This window comes from Hyla sarda, chromosome 10, assembly GCF_029499605.1.
Source record: "Hyla sarda isolate aHylSar1 chromosome 10, aHylSar1.hap1, whole genome shotgun sequence".
In the NCBI taxonomy this organism is placed as follows: domain Eukaryota; kingdom Metazoa; phylum Chordata; class Amphibia; order Anura; family Hylidae; genus Hyla; species Hyla sarda.
The window spans coordinates 60676255-60700841 of NC_079198.1; the positions used below are offsets into that span (position 1 = coordinate 60676255).

Consider the following 24587-nt stretch of genomic DNA (forward strand, 5'->3'; position numbering starts at 1 on the left):
CTGGCCATGCACGGTTGAAACAGGTGAGCTGAATATCCACATCTCTCTATGTAAGTCACTCTGGATCTGAGATTGGGTAATATGGTTCCTGATAAAGGGAAGAAAATTATGGCGGTGCTAGGTCTAGGTGGTATGACACATTCTCTGACTATGGCGTGCCTGCTAAATTTAGTCATAAGATGGCACTTTAAAATCTGTTAATGGCACCTCGTGTATCACCCTTAGGAATATGGATTGGTGGGCTGGATTGGTGTCCCATGAACCATGTGGATGGCCGCTCACCTTAAAGAAATTATAATGCAAGCCTCTCATCCCAGTTATAATGGGGTACTGAAGGTTGGAGTCACTTCTCAGCCTTATGCAGACTCCCAAACAAGGATAAGAGGAGACCAGGATAATAGTACAAAAGTTCTCACTATAGCCGTTTATTGAAATAAAAATAAAAAAACAGGTGATGACGCGATTTGGGAGGAGCCCTCCCTTCCTCAGATCAGAATACAACATAATGGACAGTGGTCCACATAAATAGTGCACAATAAGGGTGCCAAGTACAAAAAAGGGCATGGCTAAATGACATCATAACATTCAGAAAAAAATTTACATATACAGTTACAATAATTTCTGGACGAAAGTTGGTTCAATTGCAAGAAAAGTATTAAGAAATACATGGTGACACGTGATTACAATAAAACAATCCATAAAACATATTAGTAATATTAGGAAATGGTGGTTCATTCGGTGCAGGACTGGAAGTGCCCACCGGCCTGTGTCATACTGTAGCGGGGATTCACAGCGCGTCCCGGCGCCAGGTTGCCGGGGACGCATTGCTAAGTTCAGGGAGTATCATGACTGTCTCCCGGCCAATAGTGTGGGGCCTCCTTGGCATGATGTAAACATTGTGGAGCTGACAGCGGCTTCATGCAGCACTGACAGCCGCTGGATGATATTCACTGTCACTTAGAAACAAATAGGCACCAGTTGTATATGAAATATCAAATATAAGGTAAATATCAGATAGGGTCCGACCTAGACACAGTAAATGGCCTAGTTAAATAGTCATAATTCACAATAATATAACACAGTATAGAGGGTTTAGGTGAGTATATTTCCAATGCACAGGGGGTTAAGCGAGCAAATATCAGAGTTGTATAATAGAGGGTTAAAAGAGCATATATAGAAGTATTATGTCAGAGTAGTATATTAAGGAGAGTTTTGATCTGGAAGGCTTCTCCTGTGCTCCTGGAGGAGAATGTTTTCACACAGTGATTAATATTAGAACAGCATTTGCCACAAACATGGCCGCATTTGAAAACACCAGAGACCGATAGAAACGTACCAGTAGAGGGGGTAATTGTTCTGAGTCTGCTAGGAGCTATGATATTGCGGAGAGTTCTCCCCTCCTGAAGGGGACCCCAGGTTTGGCAGGAAGGGATTCTCGCAAAAAAAGGTCACTCAGTAGTATAGACCAATGTTTAAACCGTATATATCTTTAATGTGCTTGTGTTCATGAGTGTAAGTAGCGATGAACTTAGTGGTCCACTCTTGTTTAGTACTGTCAGTGCTTTTCTTTACCAGACACTCATTTTGGGACAAGGTCCTAGCTCTCTTGAAGGCGGCTTCCACAATGGCCCTAGGATATTTTTTAGACTTAAAGCAAGTTTTTTCAGAAGTGCAGTTCCGACTAATACACTTGAACTGTCCGTATGGAACATTTGTAAACCATTTTTGATAATGAGAACTTGAAAAATCGAGATAGCTATTATCAACTTTTTTGAACAGTCTTTGTCTTCAATTTTCCTAGGCCATTGTGGACGACCACTACATCAAGGAACCCATGGAACCCATTGGAGACCCCATGAGTTATTGTTGAGAGAAGATAAAAATTTGTTGAGTAAAACTGTAGAGCCCTTCCAAACAAAGACAATATAATCTATAGAACGCTTGCAATATACACAATATTTGAAGAGATGGTGAGGATAAATGACCGACTCTTCAAACAGGCCCAAAAAGAGGTTAGCGAAATTTGGTGCTACCCGAGACCACATTGTGGTGCCTGTATGCTAAGCATAAATTTTATTTTGGAATTGGCACCCTCCTAAACCCCATACATGTCCAGACAGACCCTATGATGCACACTATGGCACCAATAGAGACATGTCCTATACAACAGTCCCCGGTCATTTGCATACTCCTCCTTCTTCCCGGTACAAGACCTCTAGGAGTCTAAACCATATTTGGTTAAACCTCTCAATACCGCCAAGCCCAACAAAGAGCCTCCCAATATCTGTCATCTGCAACCTGGATTTGTCTTATTCCACCTCTGCACCACCCCCCAGTCGATAAAACTGTGTTCCACACTCTGACAAGGAATGTGCCATGAACCATTCACCCACCACCAATCCACCATAGGAACTGCTAGACTTCATTTCCACTAATACTTTCTCCTGGAGTCCCAATAAACACCTCCCCTTGGGCCAGTTCTCCCTATCTGACAATGAATCTCTTTTTGAAGATTCACTTTTGACACTCCATGTCAATACCCCACCTTCCACCTCCACACAACCACCCATTCATCAGTTCTTCACTCCTCTTGAACACCCCTCCTCAGACACACATCCTCCAGCCCTAGGAGCCACCTCTCTACTGGATCACTCCATGTCCAATTATAACACCATGGTTTCTTTAGACCTTCCCACCAGGGCACACAAGTCCCCCCCCCCCCCCAAGTCCCAGGTTTTCAGAGAGCTCCCCCTATGAAATTCATTGAGATAGCCCCACCACTGAAAGTTCAAGAGAAGCATGCAGAGAAGAGGATGTAGGGGGTGTCAGAAAGAGAAGTGAGAAAAGACAAGAGAAGACAAAACAAAACACAGAACAGAACACACAAGGATCCATAAATTTAGATACTATCAAGATCTTTAATTTATCCTCTTATGTACTCAGTGAGATTGAAACTAATATACTTAAGTGTGACCTTCCCTTCTGTCCCACAGGTCGAGTGAACAGCTTCGACCATTTTATCGATGTTAATAACTTCATTAGGAAACTCACTGTTTAAAAGATTTTTTAACATAAAAAGGGATGCCGAGTCCAAATTAGACCAGCCAGAAGTTCCCGATTCCAGTGTACCCATACCCATCCATACCAACCTGAAACCTAAATCTATTTTCTACCCCCTCCAGTCCAGGGGTAGTTTCCTAGAAACATTTTCCAGCCTGGTATCTCAGGACCTGGAAAAATTTACCAAAAGTAGTTCCACTTACAGAAACCACCTCTCCAACATAGAACAGGGTGGTCTTAAGCAACTAGCGACAACAGGAACATTGACATCAGACCAGCGGCGGTGTGGTCATCCTTAAAGGGGTAATCCACCCCTAGACATCTTATCCCCTATCCAAAGGATAGGGGATAAGATGTCTAGGGGTGGAGTACCCCTTTAACAAAGATGACTTCATTGCTAAATCAAACTCCTGTCAGACACAAAATACTGCAATATCTTACCATCTGACCCAACCAAGAAATACGCACAGGAATTAAAAGACCTTGTAACAGAGGGTTTCCAACAAGGCATACTCAATAAATCTGAGGGAGATTTTATAATGATAAGCGAACCAGCCCTTCTTATATTTTATTACCTACCTAAGGTACATAAGAACAGCACCAACCCACCCGGACCTCCTATAGTTTCCAGGATTAATTCTGTATCGTCAAATTTATCTCATTATATAGATCTTTTATTGCAGAAATATGTTTTTAACTTGAGATCTTACCTTAAAGACACTACTGATTTTATATAATCTATTTTAGATGTGGATTGGAAATATGAATATGTTTAGTAACTATGGACATTACGTCACTTTACACTGTGATTGACCATGAATTGGGGATCAATGCAACAGCACATTTTTTAAAGAATGATTCGTTTTTACCTAACGTTCAGTGCAATTTTATTCTCAAAGGTCTACAATATATTTTAACTCATATTTTAAATAATATTTATGCTGGGCACACAGGCACCGCAATGGGGTCTCTGGTAGAACCGACTTTCACTAACCTCTTTGTGGGCCTGTTTGAAGAGTCGGTCATTTATCCTCACCATCTCTTCCAATATTTTGTATATTACAAGCATTTTATAGATTATATTTTCTTTGTTTGGAAGGGCTGTACGGTTTTACTCAACAAATTTTTATCTTCTCTCAACAATAACTCATGGAGTCTCCAATTCACACAGAATGTTTATAAGGACGACGCTGAGTTCCTTGATGTAGTGGTCTTCCACAATGGCCTAGGAAAATTGAACACTAAGACTTTCTTAAAAAAAAATAGATAGTAATAGCTATCTCGATTTTTCAAGTTCTCAATACAAAAAAGGGTTAACAAATGTTCCATACGGACAGTGCAAGCGTATAAGATGGCACTGCACTTCTAATAGTGATTTTAACGCTCAAAGTAAGATACTAAAAACTCGCTTTAAGGCTAAAAAATATCCTAGGGCCATTGTGGAAGCCTCCTTCAAGAGAGCTAGGGCCTTGTCCCAAAATGAGTGTCTGGTAAAGAAAAGCACTGACAGTACTAAACAAGAGTGGACCACTAACTTCATTACTACTTACATCCGTGAACACAAGCACATTAAACTATATAAACTTAAACATATACTGTTTAAACATTGGTCTATACTATTGAGTGACCCTTTTTTGATAGAATCCCTTCCCGCTAAACCTGGGGTCACCTTCAGGAGGGGGGGAACTCTCCGCAATATGATGGCTCCTAGCAGACTCAGAACAATTACCCCCTCTACTGGTACGTTTCTATCGGTCTCTGGTGTTTTCAAATGTGGACATGTTCGTTGCAAATGCTGTTCTAATATTAATCACATTGCAAAAACATTCTCCTCCAGGAGCACAGGAGAAACCTTCCAGATCAAAACTCTCCTTAATTGCTCCACACAATATGTGGTTTACCTACTTGACTGTGCTTGTGGAGTTCAATATGTTAGGAGGACTAGTAGATGCCTTCAAGAGAGAGTCACTAAACATAGAAACAACACCACTAATGGTTTTCTGCTCCATAGTGTCTCAAGGCATCTAACCAAACACCATAATCAGGATTTTAACTGTATCACTCTGACCCCCATTGAGAGTATACTAAAAGAGAACCCCCAAAGATTCAATGATCTCTGAAAACGAGAGATCTACTGGATCTACAAACTACAGACACTAGTTCCATCAGGTTTAAATGAACTTATTGAGTGTTCGCTGTGACTTTGCTGTTCCCTCGCATTAGTTATACCTTATCCCTACATTTTTTTAATGATGCTGCACTTTAATCTATATTTATTAGTATTTATTTTAATTTATTATGTATTCGTATCATTTTTTTGTTATATCCCCCTTCCCATAGCTGCAATTTTTTAAATATATTTTTTATTTACTTATTCACATTATTACATCATTACTGTATTATTACTATTGCTTCTAATAATTTCATTATTATTACTTCTATCATGCAACAGTCTATATGCACCTCACTGGTCTTTATTATATATGCCCATCTCTGTCAATTTATGAGCTCTGTACAACCCATTTTTATGTTCTGTACAACCCACTGTGTACACTGCATAATGTATATGCACAGCTTCCTCAGTTATATAACTGTGGAAATGCTCAGTTAACTCCTTGTGCACTATTATATATCTCTGATATATGCTCATCTAACCCCCTGTGTATTGTTATATTCCTCTGAATACTGTTATACTACTCTGACTTAATACTTCTATATATGCTCTTTTAACCCTATGTTATACAACTCTGATATTTGCTCGCTTAACCCCCTGTGCATTGGAAATATACTCACCTAAACCCTCTATGCTGTGTTATATTATTGCGAATTCTGTTTATTCAACTTGGCCATTTACTGTGTCCAGGTTGGGCCCTATCTGATATTTAATTTACATTTGATATTTCATATACAATTGGTGCCTATATTTCTCCCTGACAGTGAATATCATCCAGCGGCTGTCAGCGCTGCACAGAGCCGCTGTCAACTCCACAATGTTTACATCATGCCAAGTAGGCCCTACGCTTTTGGCCGTGGCACGGTCATGTGACTCCCTGAACTTAGTAACGCGTTCCTGGCAACCTGGCGTCAGGACGCGCAGCGAATCCCGGCTACAGTATGACACAGGACGGTGGGCACTTCCAATCCTGCGCCGAATGAACCACCATTTCTTATGGATTACTAATGTTTTATGGATTGTTTTATTGTAATTTTATCACCATGTATTTCTTAATTAGTTAATAAAATTTCTTATTTTAGTTTTTTTTATTTGTCTTTGCTGTGCAATTTTGGGGGGAGTGGCTCCCTCTGTAGCCGTGCATGCCCTCCCCTATTTTCACAGGAGGTGGTTTGGATCATTCGTGGATCCAACATGTCACCCAGCCTGAGATAGGAGAGTGTTAAGGGACCCATCCGATCAGAGGCCACCTCCGCATGGTGGATGGGGGGACACGTTTCTTTTTTTTTTTTTTTTTTTTTTACATATTATGTATTTCTTAACACTTTCCTTGCAATTGAACCAACTTTCCTCCAGAAATTCTTGTAACTGTATATGTAAATATTTTCTGAATGTTATGATGTCATTTAGCCATGCCCCATTTTTTTACTTGGCGCCCTTTTTGTACACTATTTAGGTAGACCACTGTCCCTTATGGTGTATTCTGATCTGAGGAAGGGAGGGCTCCTCCCGAAACGCATCACCACCTGTTTTTTATTTTTATTTCAATAAACGGTTCTGCTGAGAACCTTTGTACCATTATCCTGGTCTTCTCTTATCCTTGCTTGGGAGTCTGCAGCGCCATTCCACAGGAGTTTAGTTTCCAGTTTTCTCTATTTCTTTTAAATGTATGTCATTCTAAAGGATGTGTTGGCCATTTCCAGAAGAGTGTACATTCTCTTTATCCATTCTTATGCATTTAAGCACTAAAAAACTAAAAATTGCAGTGACAACAAGGTCTTCTTGAAATACACTTAAATGGGTACTTTGGTGCTAAACATCTTATCCCCTATCAAAAGGGGGATAAGATGTTAGATTGCTGTAATGCCGCCGCTGGGGACCCCCGCGATCTCTTCTGCAGCAACCCCATTTTTCAGCAGGAAGTCACGGCCATGCCTCCCTTTGTAATGTCACGGCCCACCTCGTCAATGCAAGTCTATGGAGAGATCGTAGGGCCCCAAGCGGTGTAATCCCTGCGATCTAACATCTTATCCCCTATCCTTTTGATAGGGGATAAGATGTTAAGTGCCGGAGTACCTTTTAGCAGACTCAGGTATGCTATGTTTAACTCGTTAACGACCATGGATGTCTATGCTCATCCATGTGCTGTTAACAGGGTGTGATGCGGGCTCCCGACTCAAGCCCGTATCATACCGGCCGGCCCCCAGCTGATTCTTGTAGCCGACATGTAGCGATCTCCGCGGTCGGCTATTAATCCTTTAGATCGCCGCTGTCAAAGCTGACAGCGGCTTCTAAAGGTGCCTTTATCCAATCCCTGGTGGTCCAGTGGGTGAATGAACCCCCCATAGCGCCATTGCAGGGGGGGCATCCACTGTGGTGGTAGCCGGAGAGCTTACCTCTGCTCCTGTGCCGGCTCCTGGGCTCAGAATGATAAAGCCTGGCAGGACCAGGCTTTATCAATCGAGTGCAGAGCACACAGATCAATGTGGTTCTATGGAACCACATTGATCTGTATGAGGAATCAAATGGTTCCTCATAAAAGTCCCCTAAGGGGACTAAAAGTATAAAAAAAATAAAGTTTAAAAACACATACATTAACCCCTTCCTTAGTAAAAGTTTAAATCACCCCCCTTTTCCCAAATTCCATATAAAAAATAGATAAACATAATGAAAATAAACATATGTGGCATCAACGCGTGCGTAAATGTCCGAACTATAAAAATATATCGTTAATTAAACCGCACAGTCAATGGCATATGCACAAAAAATTTCCCAAGTTCAAAGTAGTGTATTTTTGGTCACTTTATATACCATAAAAAAAGGAATAAAAAGCGATCAAAAAGGCCGATCGAAACAAAAATGGTACCGATTAAAACTTCAAATCACGGCAAAAAAATAAAAAAGTTATAGGGTTCAGAAGAGGACAATTTTAAATGTATTAATTTTCGGGCATGTAGTTATGATTTTTTCCAAAAGTACGACAAAATCAAACCTTTATAAGTAGAGTATAGTTTTAATCGTATGGACCTACAGAATAGAGTGTCATTTTTACTGAAAAATGTACTGCATAGAAATGGAAACTGCTATAATTTACAAAATGATGTTTTTTCTTCAATTTTGTCGCACAATTTTTTTTTTCCATTTCGCCGTAGATTTTTGGATAAAATGACTGATGTTACAAATTAGAATGAGAGGTGCAAAAAATAAGCCCTCATATGGATTTTTAGGTGCAAAATTGAAAGGGCTATGATTTTTAAAATGTAATGAGGAAAAAAATTAAAGTGCAAAAACAGAAAAATGCTTGGTTAAGTTTGTCTTTTTTACTTATAGAGCCAACATATTCCATAGCACCTTACATTCTCTATGCTATCTGGGCCAGTTATAAAGCACACTGCCCACACAAAGGTCTGCTCCTTACAGCTCCTCTACCTAATATGGCTAATTACACAGCTGACTGGATAAACTTTTTTGACCCATCCCGGTACTGACTCCTGATTGGCTATGAGCTGTATGCAAGGCATTATTGATCTTTTCTCCTTCTTCCAAGGCAATTAGTTAACCTGAGGTATTGTGATCCTTCCTACTGCCTACAAGATATTTTCAAATAGCCTCATGGCATGTGTTCCTCCCTCCTTCTTCTATTCTCACACTGATACCAAATACCAGGTTTGACCAAAGCCTACCGGCCAATATTCACCTTCATGCCAAAGCAAACATTTCCTAAGGTTCAATATGCTAAGCCCTTATTATTTTTAATACAATGTACATTTAGCAACCTAGACTTCCCCTTTGGGCCTATAACCTGAAGATGGTCTTGTACAGATGGGGATATGCTGGAATGATGAACTGCGGATGAACAGTACTTACAAGCACATTTCATTCCCTGGTGAACCATTCCATAAAGGAGAGAACCGCAGTGATCGCAGAAAGTTGGGCTGCTGTAGCTGTGAACCTTGAACTTGTGTCGGCTACGAGGATCCTGCAAGTAAAGCAGATGCCATAATATAAGATCATATTACCATAGGACCGTCATGTTGTATGGTCTTAGTGAGGAAGATATAATTATTATCATGTCACTAGTCAACCCAAGGCAATGCTACCATACCCTCCATAGGGAAGTCATGGCATCATTTAGATTTGGCACAAGTGTTTCCCCTGACAACTCAACACAACTGGAAAGATGCAAAGATTTCCTAAATTGACAGAATTACTTTAAAGCCATACCGGGTCTATCTAAAGGGCTTCACACAAAGTATTTTGGTCAGTATTTGATCAGTATTTTTACTGTTTTGGGCAACAAGGAAATAATTCTATCACTGTACAAATCACCAGTCACACCACACATGGAATATTGAGTACAATGCTGGGCCCCAGTTTACAATAAAGATATACTGGAGCTGAAGAGGGTTAAAAAACAGGCATACAGTGCAATAAAAGGAAATTGAGGATTACATCAACAAGAAAGATTAGAATTAGGGTTTACAAAAGTTTACAAAAAAGACAATTTATAGGGGCGACCTAATAAATATGTATAAATTTATAAGAGGACAATACAGAGGATAGGGGATAAGTTTGAGATCGCGGGGGGTTCGACCGCTGGGGCCCCCTGCGATCTCTCTGTACGGGGGCCAGGCTCTCGGGCCAGATAGCGGGTGTCGACCCCCGAACGAAGCGGCGGCCGACACGCCCCCTCAATACATCTCTATGGCAGAGCCGGAGATTGCCGAAGGCAGCACTTCGGCTCTGCCATAGAGTTGTATTGAGGGGGCGTGTCGGCAGCTGCTTCGTGCAGAGGTCGACACGCCCCCTTCCCGCGGGCTGTCGGGGCTCCATACAGGAGATCGCAGGGGGCCCCAGCGGTCGGACCCCCCGCGATCTCAAACTTATCCCCTATCCTTAGGATAGGGGATAAGTTGTTCACCACTGGGTTCACCACTGGACTACTCCTTTAATAAATAGTTGTTCTTGTATACAGGATATGGATTTGCTGACAAAGTGAGGAGCCTATAATGTCATCTTCAGAAAGACAAAAACACCTTTCATGAGAAAGTACACACAGCTTTTCACATAGCCAAAAATAAGCCAGCTCTGTACTGACAATCAGTAACTTGGTACTGTCTAAACATGCGTATCTCTAGTTTGGCTGATAAACCTAGCCAGGTTTCAAGGCTGTTCACATGTTTATGCATTGATTTACACTAGAGAGGCATTTCTTTTTTTTCTGAAAGAGAGACAATGGGGGAGATTTGTCAAAACCTGTCCAAAGGAAAGTTGCTGAGTTGCCCATAGCAACCAACGAGATTGCTTCTTTCATTTAAGAAAAGGTCTGTGAAAAATGAAAGCAGCAAACGGCCATTAAACGGCCGTTAGAAAATCCCATTATAGTCTATGGGATTTTTAAATTATCCGTTTTAATCCGTTATAGTCCATTATCAATAACGGACGTTATTTTGTGACGGAAGATGGTATCGGGAGAAATAGTGCATGCACAATTTCTTCCATTCATTCTCCCATCACAAAAAAACGTCCGTTATTAATAACAGACTATAACGGATTAATTTGCAGGGTTTTCATGACGGAACAGCAGACGGATCTTTAAAACGGATGAATTTTATAGTGTGAAAGCAGCCTAATTGTCCTTTATCCAGCCTTCGCACCTGGAATTAAAACTTAACTGGATAAAAAAGATCAGCCTGATATCAATACATTAGTAATTATACTTTTTACAACATTCTTTTTTGGCCTGAGAAGAGTGTGTATTAGTATGTGTTTGTGTGACATTTTTTCACCTGCATTTTCTCATTTCAAGTCATGTGAGAAAAATATGTAATGAAAAAATGTTTTTGTGTATTTTTAAATTCATAATGGTCTATGAGAGGAAACACACCACAAACTAGGTGAAAAAACATCATAGCTAGAGCATGTTGCATGTTTTAAAAAGTGCCACTGTCTCCACAAAACTACACACAAGGGAGAGAAAATGTTAGAAATGAAAAAGCATTGTAGGTATAGTGTGACTCCCAGCGAACGCGTGGACATTGCATTTATTGAGACCAAAAATTGCTATGTCACACTGCAAAATTATGGGCCACATGTGGCCACAACCATGACCCAGCAGTGGCAAGAAGACCATTTCTTAAAGGGAATTTGTCAGCTGCAATTTATGTTCCAAACTGCTGATGCTGTTAGATAGCTGTTAGGCAAGGAGACATGTGGTACCTTTCATGTATCTGTCTGTGTAAAAAAAATGCTTTTATTCTCTTGTTTAAAGTTATAAAGAGGTGTTTCCAACCTCCTCGAGTGCTGAGGGCTGGAACACCTCCTTGCTCCCCTTCCCATCCTTATCCCTGCTTGATTAAAGGGGTACTCCACTGGCCAGCATTCAAAACTAAAATGTTCCGAACGCTGTTTTTTTCGCGCCATGGGGGTTGGCCATGCTTCTAGCGATGTAATGACAATGTCCGCTCAATGCAAGTCTATGGGAGGGGGCATGACAGTCACCATGCCCCCCCTCCCATAGACTTGTAGGCCGCAACAGCGTTCAGAATACTTAGTTCCGAATGGTGGCCAGTGGAGTACCCCTTTAACAGTCAAGTCAAGCTCAGTTTCCAAATCTTACACCTGCCATGTGCAAACAAATAGTGCGCAGGTGCAAGATTTGGAATAAGAACTCAGCTTCCAGCTGTCAATCCAGCCTCTTGGCACCATTTTTCTGTTATGAAGTCAAAGAAAGATGTCAGCAATTTGGGACCCTAATTACAGCTGACAGATTCTCTTTAAAGGGGTACTCCACTGGCCAGCGTTCGGAAGTAAATGTTCCGAATGCTGTTTTCGTGCTGCAGGGGGTCGGCAATGCCCCTCGTAACATCACGACCACTCCCCCTCAATGCAAGTCTATGGGAGGGGGCGTGATGGTCCCCGCAGCGCAAAAACTGCGTTTGGAACATTTACTTCCGAACACTGGCCAGTGGAGTACCCCTATAAGGTGCCAAGTAAGATGGAATGAATGTACATGTTAATAACATCTCTGGAATTTCTGCATGTGCTGCATGGATCCTTATCCTAAATTTCCTGATATTCCCTACAGGTGATGATGGGGTAATTGGTCTTGTTAATATGTTCCAGGGTCACAATCTACTAACTACTTCATTTATTTTTCTGCTTTCCAAGCGTGTAAACACATTTTCTATAAATCACAGGACTAAGACACCAGCAAATTAAATGCAAGCAAAAAATATCAGCAGCCATGTCACTGACACTGCCGACTTTCTTATTCGGAATGACTTTCTGATTTTTTAATTGCCTGTGTGCATTGAAAGTAGGGAATCATCTATAGACGAGTCTAGCGCATAGACTGTATTTACCCTGTAATAATGCCTTCTCTGTCTTTACATATGTATTTTCAGTCCATAATGAATCATGATTAAAGGGAGATCCACTCACCATCTTTTGCAATTTTTACAATGAATATTTAAACACAGTGTTTTAGAATGTGTAATTATATTTTGTTACATTCCTTGCTCAATCAGATGATTTGTCAATGAGTTTTTTTTTACTCTTTTTAATATGTAATGCAGTTAATTAGCTTTTTTTTTATATATTCTAGTCTTTGGTCCTTGATCCTCCTGAAACATTTGCCAGTCTGGTCGCAGTAACTTTCCAGCATACTGACTAGAAACAAACATCTGGCCTTGCCTCTGGGTCACTGATCTAGGAACAGGTTAGTCTGAGCCAGAACAGCCACAGATGCAATGTAGGTGATTTGTTAAGCAAGATGCTTGGAGGTCCAGATGGCTCTGTCACACAGTCATACATAATGCTGGAGGACATGTAAATGTGCTACCACTGGTTTATGGGAGTAGTTACATTGGAATAATTTCTTGGGCTGTGTTCACACCACGTTTTTGCAATACAGTTCCCGTATACATTTTAAATTTGAAAACTGTATGGAACCGTATTGAAAACCGTATGCATTGACTCTCCTTTGAAAACCGTATGCCATACGATGCATCCGGTTGTGTCCGTTTTGCATTCTGTACGGTTTTGTCAGGTTTTTTCCCATACCCAAAACCATAGCCTACCACGGTTTTTGGTCCGGGTGAAGAACCGTATTGAAATGTATACTTTTTTTTACATGGGAGTCAATGTGTATTTTCACCACATTTTTGCAATACAGTTCCCATATCAGGTTTTTGATGAAAAACTGATTCCTCAAAACTGGACTAATCTGTATCAAAAGGTGTGCACAAGTTGCACCCATTTTTTTTTGAAAAAAAGTATACATTTTTTACTTTTCACTCCATTATGAATAAAGTTTTACTTGTTTGATTAAAATTCTAAGAAAAAAAACTGTGCAAAGTCAAAAACCATATGGTGAAAACCGGATGGAACTGTTCGCACATACGGTTCTGTACGGTTCTCATTGACTCCGATGTTAAAAAAAAAATGTATAAGTTTTTTCACCCGGTTCAAAAACCGTTGTAGGCTATGGTTTTTGGGTGCGAGAAAAAAACTGACAAAACCTTACAGGATGCAAAACGGACACAACTTGATGCATCTTTTGGCATACGGTTTTCAATGGAGAGTCAATGCATATGGTTTCCAATAAGGTTCCATACGGTTTTCACACCGAAAACGCATACGGGATCGCTCTCGATCTCTCTCTCTCTCTCTCTCTCTCTCTCTCTCTCTCTATATATATATATATATATAAATATATATATATATATATATATATATATATATATATATATATGCAAAAAAAAAGTATTTTTATTTAGTCAGCCACCAATTGTGCAAGTTCTCCACTTTAAAAAGGATGAGAGATTCCTGTAATTTCCATCATAGGTATATCACAACTATGAGAGATATGAGAAAAAAGAATACATAAAATCACATTGTCTGATTTTTAAAGAATGTATTTGCAAATTATGGTGGAAAATAAGTATTTGGTCACCTACAAACAAGCAAGATATCTGTATTAATGGCACCTGTTTGAACTTGTTATCAGAATAAAAGACACCAGTCCACAACCTCAAACAGTCACACTCCAAACTCCACTATGGCCAAGACCAAAGAGCTGTCAAAGGACACCAGAAATAAAATTGTAAACCTGCACCAGGCTGGGAAGACTGAATTTGCAATAGGCAATAGGCTTGGTTTGAAGAAATCAACTGTGGGAGCAATTATTAGAAAATGGAAGACATACAAGACCACTGATATTCCCTCTATCTGGGGCTCCACGCAAGATCTCATCCCGTGGTGTCAAAATGATCACAAGAATGGTGAGCAAAAATCCCAGAACCACACGGGGGACCTAGTGAATGACTTGAAGAGAGCAGGGACCAAAGTAACAAAGGCTACCATCAGTTACACACTATGCCGCCAGGGACTCAAGTCATGCATTACCTGACGTGTCCCCCTGCTAAACACCTTAGGGTCTCAGCCCAATTTCACCTTAAAGGAGTATTCCAGGAATGTTTCATTTGACCATCCTACAGGGGCTGTAAAGTTAGTGTAGTTCATCATATAGAGTGTGTACCTGTGTGTGATGGTTTTCTCAAAATTCTTAGGTGATTTTTTTCCCCCCAATATTTATTTTTAACAGCATACAAAATGACTGTTGTCTCAGATCCTTCCCAGGTTGCAATGCAGCCAAGACCTGATTCACTAGTCAGCTGATGACAGGGAGCCTGTCTGCTTCAGTGGGTGGAGGGATCGCTTGGTGGGAGAGAGATAAATCTGCAACTAATGCAACAGCTGTAGGCACCTTGATGGAAAATCACAGGTCTTTTGAATGGATGCAGCTCATTTATGTTTCAATGGGTGGGGTGGCTGATGTGTGGGAGGGGGAAAATTTATTGTGGGATTTGTAGTTATAAAAGGAAAGGTCAAACAGGAAATACTAGTTCACAAAAAGCTGGCCACAGTGTTATGGTAATCTCACAACATAGCCATTTAGCCCCAAGACAAGCGCACATCCTTCCTAACCCCTTAAGGACTCAGGGTTTTTCAGTTTTTGCACTTTCGTTTTTTCCTCCTTACCTTTTAAAAATCATAACCCTTTCAATTTTCCACCTAAAAATCCATATTATGGCTTATTTTTTGCGTCACCAATTCTACTTTGCAGAAAAATTAGTAATTTTACCCAAAAATTCACGGCAAAAGGGAAAAAAAAATCATTGTGCGACAAAATCTAAGAAAAAACGCCATTTTGTAATTTTTGGGGGCTTCCGTTTCTACGCAGTGCATATTTCAGTAAAAATGACACCTTAGCATTATTCTGTAGGTCCATACGGTTAAAATGATACCCTACTTATATAGGTTTGATTTTGTCGTACTTCTGGAAAAAATCATAACTACATGCAGGAAAATGACCCCTATAACTTTTTTTTATTTTTCCACGTACAGGGCGGTATGAGGACTCATTTTTTGCAACGTGATCTGAAGTTTTTATCGGTACAATTTTTGTTTTGATCGGACTTTTTGATCACTTTTTATTCATTTTTTAATGGTATAAAAAGTGCCCCAAAATACGCTTTTTTGGACTTTGAAATAATTTTGCGCGTACGCCATTGACCGTGCGGTTTAATTAACGATATATTTTTATAGTTCGGACATTTACGCATGCGGCGATACCACATATGTTAATTTTTTTTTAATTTACACTTTTATTTTTTTTTATGGGAAAAGGGGGGTGATTCAAACTTTTATTAGGGAAGGGGTTAAATGACCTTTATTAACACTTTTTTGTAACTTTTTTTTGCAGTGTTATAGGTCCCATAGGGACCTATAACACTGCCCACACTGAGCTCTCATGCTGATCACTGGCGTGTATTAACACGCCTGTGATCAGTGTTGTCGGCGCTTGACTGCTCCTGCCTGGATCTCAGGCACGGAGCAGTCATTCGTCGATCGGACACCGAGGAGGCAGGTAAGGGCCTACCCGGTGTCCCGTAAGCTGTTCGGGATGCCGCGATTTCACCGCGGTGGTCCCGAACAGCCCGACTGAGCAGCCGAGATACTTTTCCTCCAGACGCGGCGGTCAGCTTTGATCGCCACGTCTGAAGGGTTAATATAGGGCATCACCGCGATCGGTGATGTCCTGTATTAGCCGCGGGTCCCGGCCGTTGATAGCCGCCGGGACTGACCCGATATGACGCAGGGACACCGCGTGACCCCCGCGGCATATCGCAGGAGCCGGCGGAGGACATAAATATACGTCCTGCGTCGTTAAGGAGCTAAGCATGTCCATTACTGTCTGCCAGGTACATACTAAAATCACCTTATGGTGGAGAACCTCTTTAATGACCCAGCCCTTTTTTGCAATTCTGACCACTGTCACTTTAAGCATTAATAACTCTGGGATGCTTTTACTTTTCTTTCTGATTTTGAGAATGTTTTTTCGTGACATATCCTACTTTATGTTAGTGGTAAATTTTTGGCGACACTTGCATCATTTCTTGCTGAAAAATTCAAAAATTTGATGAAAAATTTGAAAATGTAGCATTTTTTTTTTTACTTTGAAACTCTCTGCCTATAAGGAAAATGGACATCATAAATACATTATATATTGATTCACATACACAATATTTCTACTTTGTTTGCATCATAAAGTTTACATGTTTTTACTTTTTGAAGACATTAGAGGGCGTCAAAAGTATTGCAGCAATTTTACAATTTTACACGAAAATGTAAAATTTCTGAATTTTTCCGGGACCAGTTAAGTTTGAAGTGGATTTGAGGGGCTTTAATGTTATAAATACCCCATAAATGACCCCAATATAAAAACTGCACCCCTCAAAGTATTAAAAAAATGACATTCAGAAAGTTTGTTAACCCTACAGGTGTTTCACAGGAATAGCAGCAAAGTGAAATCTTCATTTTTTACATTAGCATGTTCTTGTAGAGCCATTTATTGATTTTTTACAAGGGGTAAATGGAGAGAACCCTCCCCCCCACACACACACAAAAAAAAAATTGTAACCCAATTTCTCTCGAGTAAGGAAATACCTCATATGTGGATGTAAAGTGTTCTACGGGTGCAGTAGAGGGCTCAAAAGGGAAGTAGCGACAATGGGATTTTGGAAATTTAGCTGAAATGGGTTTTTGGGGGGCATATCGCATTTAGGAAGCCCCTATGGTGCCAGAACAGCAAAAAAAAAAAACACATGGCATACTATTTTGTAAACTACGCCCCTCAAGGAACATAACAAGGGGTACAGTGAGCATTAACATCCCACAGGTGTTTGACGAATTTTCACAAAAGTTGGACCTGATAATAATTTTTTTCACTAAAATGCGAGTGTTTCCCCATATTTTTCATTTTCACAAAGGATAAAAGGAGAAAAAGCCCCCCAAAATTTTTAACACCATTTCTTCTGAGTTTGGAAATACCCCATATGTGGATGTAAAGTGCTCTGCGGGTGAACTACAATGCTTTTGAAGAGAGAATTTGTTTGAAATGGAAGCCGGGGGCCATGTGCGTTTACAAAGCCCCCCGTGGTGCCAGAACTGTGGACCCTCCCCACATGTGACCGCATTTTGGAAACTACACCCCTCACAGAATTTAATATGGGGTGCAGTGAGCATTTGCACCCCTTTGGCATTTGACAGATCTTTGAAACAGTGGGCTGTGCAAATTAAAATTACATTTTTCATTTTCACGGAACACTGTTCCAAACATCTGTCAGACACCTGTAGGGTGTAAATGCTCACTGCAGCTCTTATTACATTCCGTGAGGGGTGAAGTTTCCAAAACGGGGTCACATTTGGGGGGGGTCTATTATTCTGGCACCATGGGGGATTTTTAAACACACATGACCTTCAATTCCGGACAAATGTTCTCTTCAAAAGCCCAATGGCGCTCCTTCTCTTCTGAGCATGGTAGCATGCCCGCAAAGCACTTTACATCCATACACATTTTGGGGGACTTTTTTCCTAATTTCCCCTTGAGAAAATGAAAAATTTAAGTTTCTTCATTTTCCCATCCAACTTTAACGAAAATTTGTCAAACACCTGTGGGGTGTTAAGGCTCACTATACCCCTTGTTACGTTCCGTGAGGGGTACAGTTTCCAAAATGTGGTCGCACGTTTTTTTTTGTTTGTCAGAACTGCTGAAAAATCAGCCACCCCTGTGCAAATCACCAATTTAGGCCTCAAATGTACATAGTGTGCTCTCACTCCTGAGCCATGTTGTGCACCCGCAGAGCACTTTACCTCCACATATGGGGTATTTCCGTACTCAGGAGAAATAGCATTACTAATTTTGGGGGTCTTATTTTTCCTTTTACCTCTTGTGAAAATAAAATGTATGGGGCAATACCTTAGCGTAAAAAATGTAAGTTTTTACACTAACAGGCTGGTGTAGAATCTTTTCCTTTTCATATGGGGTAAAGGAGAAAAAGCCACCCAAAATTTGTAATGCAATAGCTCCCAAGTACGGAAATACCCCATATGTGGCCCTAAACTGTTTCCTTGAAATACGACAGGGCTCTGTAGTGAAAGAGCGCCATGCGCATTTGAGGCCTAAGTAAGGGATTGCATAGGGGTGGACTCGGATGCAAGCATAGCAATTGCCTCTGCTGCCAAAAATATTGTATGCCAGTGATTCCCAAACAAGGTGCCTCAAGCTGTTGCTAAACTCCCAGCATGCCTGGACAATCAGTGGCTGTTTGGCAATGCTGAGAGTTGTTGTTTTGCAATAGCTGGAGGATCCGCTTTGAAAAAAACACTGTTGTACGAGATGTTTTTCATTTTTATTGGGGGGAAGGGGGGGGGGTCTGTGTAAGGGTGTGTATATAAAGTGTTTTACCCTTTATTTTGTATTAGTGTAGTGTAATGTTTTTAGGGTACATTCAAACAGGCAGGGGTTTATGTGAGTTTCCCGCTATGAGTTTGAGCTGCAGCGGAAAATTTGCCGCAGCTCAAACTTGAAGCAGGAAACTCACTGTAAACCCCGCCCTTGTGAATGTACCCTGTACATTCACATGGGGGGGGGGGGGGGGGGGCAAACCTCCAGCTGTTGCAAAACTACAACACCCAGCATGCACTGACAGACCATGCTGGGAGTTGTATTTTTGCAACAGCTGGAGGCACACTGGCTGGAAAACGTTGAGTTAGGTTCTATTACCTATTTTCCAACACCTGGAGGCACACAACTACAACTCCCAGTTATGCAAGATTTGGAAGGCCACGATTTAGGGACAACTGCACAGTGATCTCCAAACTGTGGCCCTCCAGATGTTGCAAAACTACAAATCCCAGCATGTTCAGATAACAAACTGCTGTATGGGCATGCTGGGAGTTGTAGTTTTGCAAGATCTAGAGGGTCACAGTATGGAGACCACTGCACAGTTATCTTCAAACTGTAGCCCTCCAGCAGTTGCAAAGCTACAAATCTCAGCATGCCCAAACAGCAAACAGCTGTCTGGGCATGCTGGGAGTTGTAGTTTTGCAACATCTGGAGGGCTACAGTTTAGAGACCACTGTATAGTGGTCTCCAAACTGCGGCCTTCCAGATGTTGCAAGGCAACAACTTACCAGCAGAATCGCGAGAGGAGGATCATCGCCTGCCACTGGTTAGGGACCTCTGCCGCCGCTGAAAGGACAGTTCCCCCCCCCCCCATCTGCCCAGACTACCGTGGGTGGTCAGAGCGGGGGGGAACCTAATTTTAACCCCCCTGCCCCCGATTGGCTACTGGTCAGTCCCTTCTGACCGACCAATAGCAGGGATAGGAGGTGTGGCACCCCTGCCACCTCCCTCCTATCCCTTCAGGGGGATCGGGGGTGTCTTGGACAGCCCTGTTCCCACTTATTTTATGGGTCACCAGAGACCTGTATCACCTGGAATCGCTGCAGATTTGCAGGGGGGGGGGGGGTCCCAGGCGTTGGCACAGGATGCATCCAGTCTGGTCCCCACCCGGCAACCAGCGGGGAATGGAATTCCCACGGACGAACAGGTGTGCCCTGACTCCTTAAGGATCGGGGATGCAGGGCATACCTGTACGCCCCGTGTCCCCAAGAGGTTAAGCAAGTACATGTCTGAGCCTGTCTGAAGTTTGCTAGAGAGCATTAGGATGATCCAGAAGAAGATTGGGAGAATGTCATATGGTCAGATGAAACCAAAGTAGAACTTTTTGGTAAAATCTCAACTCGTGTTTGGAGGAAAAAAAATGCTGAGTTGCATCCAAAGAACACCATACCTACTGTGAAGCATGGGGTGGAAACATCATGCCTTGGGGCTGTTTTTCTGCCAAGGGACCAGGGCAACTGTTCTGTGTAAAGGAAAGAATGAATGGGGCCATGTATCGTGAGATTTTGAGTGAAAACCTCCTTCCATCAGCAAGGAAATTATAGATGAAACATGGCTGGGTCTTTCAGCATGACAATGATCCCAAACACACCACCCGGCCAACAAAGGAGTGGCTTTGTAAGAAGCATTTCAAGGTCCTGGAGTGGCCTAGCCAGTCTCCAGATCTCAAGCTCATAGAAAACCTTGGGAGGGAGTTGAAAGTCTGTGTTGCCCAGCGACAGCCCCAAAACATTGCTGCTAGAGGAGATCTGCATGGAGGAATGGGCCAAAATACCAGCAACAGTGTGTGAAAACCTAGTGAATACTTACAGAAAACGTTTGACCTCTGTCATTGCCAACAAACGGTATATAACAAAGTATTGAGATTAACTTTTGTTATTGACCAAATACTTATTTTCCACCATAATTTTTAAATAAATTCTTTAAAGATCAGACATGTGATTTTATGGATTTTTTTCCCTCACTAGGTCCCTCATAGTTGTAGTATTCCTATGATAAAAATTACAGCCTCTCATCTTTTTAAGTGGGATAACTTGCACAATTGGTGGCTGACTAAATACTTTTTTGCCCCACTGTATGTATACTGTATGCTTGATTTCTTAGGTATTCAGGCAAAAAAATTATTGTGGTTAGCTTTTGAATCGTGGTTGGCTTTCTGATTCATGTTATGTAAATGTACAAAATCAAAGGACGAGCCATATTTATGAAATGCAAATTATGTGTATGTTTTGCAAAGATTTGTAGTTGTGAATGACAAGCAGCTTGGCTTAAAATTTAAGGCATAGACCTAATAGCACATACATATCTCTCCTATGCTAGTTTGTTACATTTTATTTCAGAGAAGAACATTCGATACATTTGAGCAAGATAAACTGCAAAAAGGACATCTTATTCCCTATCCTGCCATTGGGGACCCCCCGCGATCTCAGCTGCGAACTTCGCTCTGTACCGGATGAATGGCGATGCAGGGCGGAGGCTCATGACATCACTGTCACGCCCCCAGCTCGTGAGGTCATGGCCATGCCCCCTCAATGCATGTGTATGGGAGGGGGCGTGACGGACGTCACGCCCCTCCCATAGACTTACATTGAGGAGGTGTGGCTGTGACATTACAAGGTCTGGCCGTGACGTCACATGCCTCCGGCGCAGCACCCAATGCTCCAAGCGAATGCTGGGTGCAACGATTGGGTGCCCCGCGATCAGACATCTTATCCCCTATCCTTTGGATAGGGGATAATATGTCTAGGGGCGGAGTACCCCTTTAAGGCTGCTTTAACACAGCAGTAATTTTGCATCAGTATTTTGCCAAAACCAGGAGTGAGGCCTGTGGTGCCTTGGGGGGTGTATGGCAGTTGGGGTGTTGCTATGCGGTATATCAAGGGTGTAATTAACTCTTGACGCCAGGGTGAGGGTTAATACTGTATAGCTTGGCCTATCGCCACCCTTCCCAAAAGTGATAGGGAGATGAAGAATAACGGAATGTCCACAATCAGAGCTTTGCTGAAAACTTTCGGAAACTTTACTAAAGATTTTCTGTAACATGGGATAACAGGAACAGTCATTATAACAAAGTCTATATACAGCATAGTAGAGATTGACATATGGTTGGGACTTTTGTAAGTTCTTTAGCTTAGTAGGATTTTGTAAGCACAGATCCGCTGGATTTAGGGGTTTGTTTAGGTCCAGTGATCCTGCAAGCATTTGTGGGGACTTTGTAAGAACTCACTGTTTGATTCAGATCAAGGCCGGCAGGCTTTGGCCCAGTAATTGGCGATGACAGCTGAGCAGTTCTTTTCTCATCAGCAGCCCACGAGGAAAGAGCGAGATTATTGGACACAGCTCCCTTATATGGGCAGGGGCTGGCCATTTAAGGATTGGTCCATACCATCTGTCATTCACCGTTACAAAATGTTATGGGTAATCACATGACCCATGAACCACCAAAGGTCCTTTTACCTACCATAGAGTTCTGAAGCCCCGTCACATGACCCGAAGGCCCTGCGACGCTATGCAGGTAATAACATATTATATACAGTATTTACACGCTTAATTTAACACCATATTAACTAGATGAGGGGTAACTAGGGGATGACTAGAGAAGCGGACCCCCACAGTTCCTAGGAACTCTGACTTTGGGGACCCCCAACCAAGGTACGGTATGCCATACGGTACCGGGACACCACAGGCCCAAACACAAAAAAGCATAAATCTTTCCATTTCTTTCTTTCTCAGAGCCAAATATTGCCTTGTGAAACCAGCCTATGGCTAAGTTCACACATTGTAAAATATACGGATGTATTTTATTTAACACATGCATTTTCATCCATAAGTGGCAAAAAAACAGCCATAAAAAATGCTGAGTATGGCATAAAATACATGTAAATACAATGTAAACAATGTTTGTAGTTAGCTTAAAGGGGTACTCCGGTGCTTAAACATCTCATCCCCTATCCAAAGGATAGGGGATAAGATGCCTGATCGCGGGAGTCCGGCAGCTGGGGACGCCCGGGATTATGCACGCGACACCCCGTTTATAATCAGTGCCCGGAGCGCGTTCGCTCCGGATCTGATTATGGTCGACCACAGGGCGGGCGGCGTGTGACGTCACGCCTCCACCCCCGTGTGACGTCACGCTCCGCCCCTCAATGCAAGCCTACGGGAGGGGGCGTGATAGCTATCACGCCCCCTCCTGTCGGCTTGCATTGAGGGGCGGAGCGTGATGTCACACGCCGCCGGCCCTGCGGTCGCCGGTAATCAGTCCCGGAGCGAACACGCTCCGGGCACTGATTATAAACGGGGTGCCGCGTGCATGATCCCGGGCGTCCCCAGCTGCGGGACCCCCGCGATCAGGCATCTTATCCCCTATCCTTTGGATAGGGGATAAGATGTTTAAGCACCGGAGAACCCCTTTAAGGCTAATAATGAATATGTCTACATTGACACGTGGCAAATGTTTTTGTTTTTTAAGACCATGCAGTTTATGTGTAGATTACATGTAGATTATGTGTAACCTTCTGTAGAGTACAGATAATATTAACAGATGTATAGATTACAGTGTAAAAAGTGGAAAATTTGTTTTTTTTTTAACAGTTACAAGCTATGGAAAATACATATATCTTGCTGTCAGTACAAAGATCTGAAATTTATAATGCTTAATTTAATGGAGCACAGACCCCGTCCATCATCGCTTTCCCTGACATTAATTTACAGTTGCAGGCAAATCCTTTGTGTAAATCCTTTGTGTCTCACAGATTAATTTGAAAGGACAATTCATTCATTGCAGCAACCTGTCCCTTTTATATGTTCAGATGAATGATGTCCCAGCTTCACTTCCAGTGACCTAAATATTCTACCTCATTTCCTGTTGTTGTTTTTGATGTTATTACTTTTTAGATGTTTGTAACTATTTTTTTTGTCCATATACAAATGTGGACAAAATTGTTGGTAGCCTTGTGTTAAGATACAAAAACCCACTTGAAACTGACTGAAAAAAAATGCTGAAAAATAACTGATAAAAATCAGACATTGCTTTTTAATTGAGGTTCGGCAGAATCATTTTGAAAAAACAAAATAATGAAGCTGGCCAGGAGAAAAATGATGGTCCCTGACCTTTATATTTTGTTGCACAACCTTTTGGGCAGTCACTGCTATTAAATGGGTACTCCGCTGCTCAGCGTTTGGAACAAACTGTTCCGAATGCTGGGGCCGGCGTCGGGAGCTTGTTATGTCAAAGCCCCGCCCCCTCATGATGTCAAGCCAGACAGAATGAAAATAAATTTAAAGTGGTATTCCGTGATCTAAGCTTTTATCCCCTATCCAGAGGATAGGGGATATAATGTCTGATCGCGGGGGGCCCACCGTTGGGACCCCCCACAATCTCCCTGCAGCACCCATTGTATGTGTGGCTGCGTCTCCAGTGTAGGAAACTTCTGATGTTATGTGAGGGGCTGACGTAACCCCCATCTCCAGTCTCGGAAACCCTGGAAGTTTCGGACACTGGAGACACAGCCCTGCATACAATGGGTGCTGCAGGGAGATCGC

The 24587-nt window shown here is 41.9% G+C and overlaps 1 protein-coding gene across 1 annotated transcript in view; it reads right to left on the reverse strand.

Moving 5' to 3' along the window:
- The window catches only part of PRKCG (protein kinase C gamma), a 716084-nt gene that overhangs the window by 258655 nt on the left and 432842 nt on the right, over positions 1–24587 (reverse strand). Inside the window, exon 4 of the mRNA XM_056544377.1 lies at positions 9101–9212. Within this exon, the coding sequence (XP_056400352.1) occupies positions 9101–9212 (112 nt within the window). The remainder of the gene's footprint in view (positions 1–9100; positions 9213–24587) is intronic.